The sequence below is a fragment of the Odontesthes bonariensis genome, chromosome 19 (genome assembly GCF_027942865.1).
Source record: "Odontesthes bonariensis isolate fOdoBon6 chromosome 19, fOdoBon6.hap1, whole genome shotgun sequence".
NCBI classification, from domain to species: Eukaryota; Metazoa; Chordata; class Actinopteri; order Atheriniformes; family Atherinopsidae; genus Odontesthes; species Odontesthes bonariensis.
The window spans coordinates 5,968,372-5,976,154 of NC_134524.1; the positions used below are offsets into that span (position 1 = coordinate 5,968,372).

A 7,783-nucleotide genomic window follows, 5' to 3' on the forward strand; every position below is an offset into this window, starting at 1 on the left:
TGATTAGATCACTAAATAATCTCTGCAGGCCTGAAAATTCACCCACATCAATCACTGGATGGGTTTATCTAGCTTAAAATATCATCGTAATACAAATGACACTCGCTTACGAATAGGTCCTTACAATCAAAGGCACACAATCCTTCATAATGTAGTGTATGGCTGTGCGCCAGGTTAAAGTCATGACGGCATGACGTCAGCAGTACGTGTAACGTGTGTTCCGAGAGTCACCTGAAGCTGTTGTTAATAAAAGCACGGAGTTAGCATACCGTCGTTGTCAGCGCACATACCTGCTTTCATTTTCTTTTGTTCTGTTACTGTAAATGTAACCCTAACCGGCTACAAAACTAAAATGAATCAAAGACTATATTACTCCCTGTTTTATGATGTACCCTGAGTACCACCCTTTAATATGACTAATTATGAGACAAACTTATTATCTTTAAAGGACCTCCTGACTCCAGACTGTTCCTGTTAATGACTACATCCTAAGTTCAACTCATTATTACTGGATTGTTGAACATCTTCATATTTGGTTCATAAAGCCTGAGAAAACTAATCCGTCTCTGGTTGCAGGCCTGCATGAAGGGGGTCACATGGCAATGAATCTGTAACAGCTAATCTAATCCAACATTTTCTGGAGGGGTCTGGAAGATCCTCCAGGCATGCTGGGACATGTAGTTATTCAGGCTACAGTAGTCATATCTGATTATATTTAGTGTTCCAGGAGTTTTAATCGACTATAGATTACATCAATTTAGCTACCTTGAAAATCAAATGTAGCCCACACACTTCCCTTCACCATGTTGCAACTAAACAAAGAAAAGATCAGCTGTACAATCTGTCGAACAACAGTTTGATCCTAAAGCAGATGCTGCGTCCAGCTGTGTGAGTGAAAGCCTCATCCCAGGAGGAACTGAGCTCACAGACACAAGTCAGCGCTCATCACGAAGGTCAACAGCCGGTTGGTCAGTCCATATCACCATGGAAACCCCCTGAAGAGACAATCAGATAACACTGTGAATTCTGTGTCTTCTTCTCCTCTCTGTCTCTCTCCATTTGAGCCAATCATCTCCCACTTCTTCCACTTATGTGCTCATCATCTGTCTCGGGTAGCGTGTTAATTAGCCCTGATCTCTGACTGTCAGGCTAGTGACGGTCCTCAACATTTATAGTCCATTCTTTAAGATTTTAAGGAGATATTTCTTTGACATGAGCATGTAGTTTTATTCAACTTTAAAACTTTGGTTAACAGAAAGGATTTTTTTTCAATCAGTCAGATTTTCTCAAACAGCACTGACAATCATTACACATTTCACATTTAAATATTAATAAGATGTTCATTTACAGCAGCAGAGTCTTACCTAATGAATCCAGGCCATGCTGATTAAAGATGAAGCTCCATGTCCACGTCTGTACTTGGACCTGACAGATCTGCGACTTCTACCAGAACAATCCTGGAATATAGAAACAGACAGAAAGTCCATGAGAGTTCATCTGTTACACTGGAGCATGTTCAATCATATTCAGGAACAGTCAGTCGGATTCAGTCTTTCACATAATTAGCACTACACAGCAATATATAGTAAATCTTCCAGTGAGTCGTACCGGGATGCAGATGTTGTTCTGTTTGATACACAGCTCCAGTTTGCAGTGCAGGTAGACCTCAGCAGAGCTGCCAGAGAACTGGAACATGTTGAAGGAGAGGTAGTTGAAGGTTCCTTCTCCATTTCCCTTGACCTCTACCGTCTGGTCAGCGGTGTTTGGACAGCTGCTCACAAGAAGAAAACCAGTGATCAGAAATCCCATTTACCTGGGCCTCTTCAAATCTAGGCTAAAAACCTATTTATTTAGGACTGCTTTTAAGACCCAGCAGTATGATGACACTTTTATCTTATTTTATCTTATTTGATTTTGTTGAATGTTATTGCTTTTGCTGTCATTTTATTGTTTTTACTTATTCCTCTCTTTATTTATTACCTGCTGTAAAGCACTTTGGTGGATCGTAAGGATTGTCTGTAAAGGGCTGTATAAATAAAATACATTTACATTTATCAATGAATCCCAGGAAGCAGCGGTGAGCAGCTGCCACAACAAAGCGTGTCTCACCCGTTCTGGATCAGGTCGTATCTCGGAGTGCTGCTGGATGATTCTTGGCTTGTTGCCCAGCAAGAGTCAGTTACCACAGCGACCAAGTCCTCATCGAGCCCATCTGTCTCCAGCTCCACCCAGATCTTCTGGTTCAGCAGCACATCAGTGTTTGAATCCACAACTTGTGTACGGTCGGCATTGGTGTAGGCCTTCATGGTTAAAGTGTAATTCCAAGCTCCAGATTTCATTTTCTGGACCACAGAGCTGCAGACCACACAAATAAACACACTTCAGCTTCTTTGACTCACAGACCAGCTCACAACAAGTATCCCATCAAAAGTAAAACAAAACCAAGCAGCCAGCACACACCTGTCTTTGATTCTGAAGGCCACAGTCTTGACTTCTGGCTGAGTGTGAGTGCAGGAGAAGTCGATGGAGATTTGATCTTGGCGAACGATGACATCAGAGGAGGTGTTCTGGCTCAAGATGGTGTTCTTGTATATTACCTGGCTGTCGTTGGCCTGCAGGGCGAAACATCAGATGCTTTAACTGAACGTGCTGCCTTTTCTTTCCAGCTTTAACATTTTACATCTTTTAGGTGTCGACTGTAACTCAACAGTTGGCCAACACGACTGGAAGCTGCTAAAGATCCAGAGAACTAAAGAGATGAAGGAGAAGCTCAGCAGAGTGCTGGAGAAGATTTGATTGCTTGTGGAGAGAAAAGAGGTGAACGTGAGAAGAACCCACCGTGATCACCGCCCCACAGGTGTTGCTGCTGTCGAAGCTGAAAGTCACCATGTGGCTCTCCTCGTCTTTCTCACCCTTGCAGGTCTCATCATTGAGATGCAAGCGAGAGTAGTCAATGTTAACTTCCTCCAGGAGACAGCCCACAAGAGTGACTGAAGCAGAGTTCTGTGTGCAGACTGTTGGATCACCTGGACATGACGATAATGATGATAAAGAAAGACAGTTAGATCTTCTCCTCCAATCACTCAGTCCTGTTATGTTGTGCAGTTGTCACAGCTGTCGTACCCAGAGTGCCTGATTCTCTGTACTTGGATGCTTTGATGGCCCTACAGAGGCAGGCAGCGTTACCGTTGATCTCACCACAGAACTCATGATCACTGCACATCTTGTCCTGACAGAAGTCCTCAGGGGGGGCTGCAGAAAGACATGACATAGTGATATAATCATTTGAAAATGTGAGGCTATAAACAAAAAAGAGAAGTCAATTCTGGTGAAGTTTGAAGCCAGCTCTTACGGCACTGAGCCGCTGACCACCATTCCACCAGCGTGCTGCTGTTCAGGCTGCAGGCCCTGGCGTAGGCCTCCAGGAACTGACACCTGAGACCGTCCACTGAAGGATATTTGCACAAAGTGTCAGAGCAGGCGGTTATGTAGGGTGCTGGGTCGACATCATCGTTACAGGAGGAGAAGGGAGCCTCCATCAGCAGGTTGCACCTGTTCCACACATGGAAAGAGAGAAGATGAGAAATCATGAACTGATGATCTCATTTAGTTTGTGTTTATCTTCCATTCCTGCCAACGTCACATGACATCGCCATGTGATGGTACACGTGATTCAGATCAAAGTGTAAAAGCTTCCTGTTGTCTGGATGAATTTGCTCACCGATCAGTCATCGTGGTGCAGTTGATTGAACTGTCAGCAGGTTCAGAATACTGAGTGTCACAGCTGCAGATGACAAACAACACATGCTCAGGACTGCTGTCCTTCTCTGGTTTGTTCATACAACGCACAAAGTATATCTGCAACTCATTCAGCGAGCAGCACTTAGCAAAACACTGAGCCTGTGATGAGGTGTTACCTGGAGGAGCTTTCCTGAGAAAGCTTTGCTTCTGAAAATGAGCTGGAGTTCGCGCACAGACCATCGAAGGATGAAAGACTGCTCGCTGAAAAGATTCAGGACAATGTGAGTCAGAGCAGCAAAAATGTTTGCACTCAATAAACACAGCAGCACACGAAAGAACAGGATACAGTTTATCAGTCTCCATGCTCCTAATGACACACTTAAGTATTCTACCTTCTGTGTTGAGCTGAACTGTGTCGCCGTCAAAGAACAGTGAAAACATACGACCAAATGCAAACTGTTTCACGGTCACTCCAGTGTGGTCCCTGAAGAACTCCAAGCCATTAATCTCCAGATACGTGCTGCTGAGGTTCAGTGGTGTGTTGTCCTCCTGCGTCACGGTGCAGACAAGATGGAGAAAACATCTCAAACACATAAAAAGAATTTGGTTCACAGCAGCAGACACTGAGCTCATTTAACAGCTCCTAATGCTGCAGAGAGGAAAGATAAGAACAGACATATCAGGGGAGGTGGGGAAGGATGTAGCTCAGACTCCACTCTGATTCAAGGTCTGTGGTGGAAATCAGCTTACCAGAACTCTCCCACTCTGTTCCAGGTGATATACGGAACCCCCAGCTTTCAGTGTCACACTGTCCAGAAAGCTCACATCTTTACGACGCCGTTCCTGGAAGTTGGCCAGAACTTCTACATTATAAGAATCTTTCAGCAGCGAATAGGCACAGCGATCCTCCACAGAGTTTACTGTGTCGTGGAAGTCAATGACAGTGGGGCCGGTCACGGTGCAGGTCTTGTTCACATAGCAGCTGATGGAGGCAGAGAGGAACACAAGCAACATCATGAGCTGCTGCTGAGGGCTGCCAGCACCAGGGGGCTCTCCTTTGTACCAGATATCACACTGAAAACCAGACTGCCAATTTCATGGTGGTCCTGTAGGAAAAACTACTGATCTCAACATCAGCAGACTTCATTTTGTTGGAATCATCAGCAGCTACATGTAGGTAAAGGCAGGAAGCAGCGAGCATTTCACTGGTATCTCATTTATACAAATAATTGATTAAATCAAACTAGGAACCCTTTTTCTGACTGATATCATCATTGTGTTTACTGATATCCTTGTTCCTATCAAAGCTTTAATTAGATTTTTTTAGTAAATATGAAGAAAAGATATTTACGTTCCATCTCCATCACAGCGCTCCCAGTCATTACAGCCCTTGAATGTGACAGATCTGTCGGCAGAGCACGAGATCATGGTGCAGATTTCATCATAAAAAATGCTGGAATCAGGAGGAACGCCAATACCTGAGGAGGGAAGAAAGGTTTTCATTGGTTTAAAAGATCACAAACCACTTCTATGCACAGTATCTAAACAGGATTATTTCAAGGACATTTCAAGGGCCAATGATTTACCGACCTGACTCTCTACATCCACTGATGTCCACATAATCGACAAATGAGCCTGATTTAACTTTTGCAACGGTAACTGGTCTGTCATTGACGTACATCGTAACAAACTGCACAGAGAGAAACACAATCAGTGTTTGGACAACAGAACTGCATCAGCTTGATTCAAACAAATCACGATGACATGACACAAATATGCCTTTTCTGCCTGTAATATAACTTTTCATGTTGTCCAGTTAACTGGAGGAAAGAGCAGCAGACACATTTCAGGGATAGTATTTCTGACTAATTTCAGCCTGATGTTCACTTCATAATCCTGAAATGCTCACACTATCATAAGGCAAGGCAAGGCAAGGCAATTTTATTTATAGAGCACAATTCATACACAGGGCAATTCAAAGTGCTTTACAGCTACATAAAATCACAAGAAGGCAATAAAACCATTAAAAAGGAATAAAAAAAAATAAAAGAAAGAAATTAAAAAAGAAATAAATTTAAAACCCATTAAAATAACTGTTCTCACACACACACACACACACTCACCTTGGTATCTAGTGTTGTGTGATAAAATAGCAGAGCTGTTTCATTGCCAAAATTATATATCCTCACGGTAAGCTGTGAGAAGAAAAATGTTTTTTAAAAAGTGATTCAAAGTCAAATGTATTCCTGTTTTCTTGGTGCTTAAAAAGTAAATACTTTGAAAATGTTCTTATTTCAATTAATCTTTACAGTGATGAACACTCACCGGTTCATTGTTTTTGCCTGTTGTGAACTCCCAATAACATTCCATGCTGTTAGAGATAGTTGACAGAACATTTTTGATTGATGCTTCCAGTAAAGAGCTTGCTGCTCTATCCACAAATGAAGCTCTGTTGCCATCACTTGGTCCTGAAATATAGTCTTGATTGTTGCTGGAATTGTAAAAGCCGTTGAAAGAGATCATAAAGAACGGCGCGCTCAGGCTGATCTGGGCAAAGTCAAAGAAACAAATAAAATAAAATAAGCAGCTTTTCACTTGTTTCCTACACAGTAATGTTGTCAAATGTGTTCATAATTTAGTGATCCACTACCTGTAGAATTGTAATTTTCACAGGGAATGAAAAGGTATCTATTTTTATACATTCAACGTGTTATTCTGACCAACATTACATGATTAGTTAGGATCATATATCCATGTAAGAACGTGGAGTTCAGTTCACATTACAGCTTGTGCTCCTGCACAGTTGATGTTATCTTCAAAGGGGTACGTTAAAGCAGGAGTTTCATGAGGGGAAGCTGTGTGTCCACCCTATAAGTGTGTGAACATGAGCCAGTTTGAGTGTCTCTTTAACTCTTGATGAGATGTAGCTCAACCTTTGAATCCATGGTGTTTGAGAATGAGCTAAATTCAGAATAAAGGCCGACATATACAGTTGCAGCTGTTGGTCTGTTGCAGCTCTGTGCATCGCACAGCTGTTAGAGATAAAAGTGTTGATTATTCTGATGCTAGTGAAGTTAGCCTCCGAAGCAACAGCTAAATCTATTGTTGTCAACGGGTGTTGAGATTCAGGCCGTAACCCCGTTTAAAACCAGCTTTGGGAGGACGCTCTTTTATCCATATATAAAATATATCCGTCATCGCTAAAGGAGCAGATCAAAGAGCTGGTCATAGATAACATACTGTTTTCACACAAGTTCAAAGTGTCCTTAAACGTTCAACTCTCCGACCAGTTGACATCTAACTAGTCTACATAAAGTGGGTCAGATGGGAAAAGATCGAGAAGAGTTTAGAGTTCTCCGACACGAAGATGTTCACCATCATCAAGATTCATTCTACTCACGTAGACTTCGGTGTAGACTTTCCCATAATACATGATGGGACAGGAGCTGATGTCGTAAGATGTTGCATTAAATTGCGCATCTGCAGAGATGAAGACACATGAGATGTTTGTGCAACCGTCTTTTAGCAGGCTGGAAAATACGTAAAGCTGCACATTGACATGTTTGACTTCATGATGGAATAAAACATGACAAAGACATCATCAGTTAGCAGTTCTTCACCACTGTCTACATGTTAGTTAGAGATACTGTACGTTTCATGTCATGACATTTATCTTACAGTTTGAGTCAGTCATATGTGAAGAACTTATAGACGCCATTTTGTTGTAAATTAAAGTATAAAAAAGTCCTTGATGAATACCGGCTGGTGTGCGCCTGGCTTACCTGTCAGTGCAATGACGCACAGGTAGAGCAGGGGGCGGAGCATGTTGGGGCGGGGCCAATCTGCTGACAGAGAGCTGGAAGACACAGTTAATTGGACAAAAACTTTCAGCTACATTCACTAAATTATTTCATTTGTGTGGGAGAGAGTTCAGGCAGAGAAGACTTTCACTGCTGGATATAAAAGTACTGTTAAAAACGTGAATGATCCATCAGCAGCACTTTTCAAATCGGATGATGTTTGAGATAAATTGATTGGCTGT

At 42.3% G+C, this 7,783-nt stretch overlaps 1 protein-coding gene across 1 annotated transcript; it reads right to left on the minus strand.

Annotated features, from left to right (window-relative positions):
* Positions 1–1,364: 1,364 nt before the first annotated feature.
* LOC142369512 (alpha-tectorin-like) lies at positions 1,365–7,566 on the minus strand. Its single transcript, XM_075451856.1, has 15 exons — positions 7,524–7,566; positions 7,142–7,221; positions 5,332–5,431; positions 5,093–5,219; positions 4,492–4,723; positions 4,134–4,290; positions 3,918–4,002; positions 3,722–3,784; positions 3,353–3,552; positions 3,124–3,252; positions 2,839–3,026; positions 2,461–2,612; positions 2,110–2,355; positions 1,609–1,771; positions 1,365–1,457 (listed from the first exon to the last, which is right to left on the minus strand). The coding sequence occupies exons 1-15, from the start codon at positions 7,564–7,566 to the stop codon at positions 1,365–1,367; spliced, it is 2,058 nt and encodes a 685-aa protein (XP_075307971.1).
* Positions 7,567–7,783: the final 217 nt, after the last annotated feature.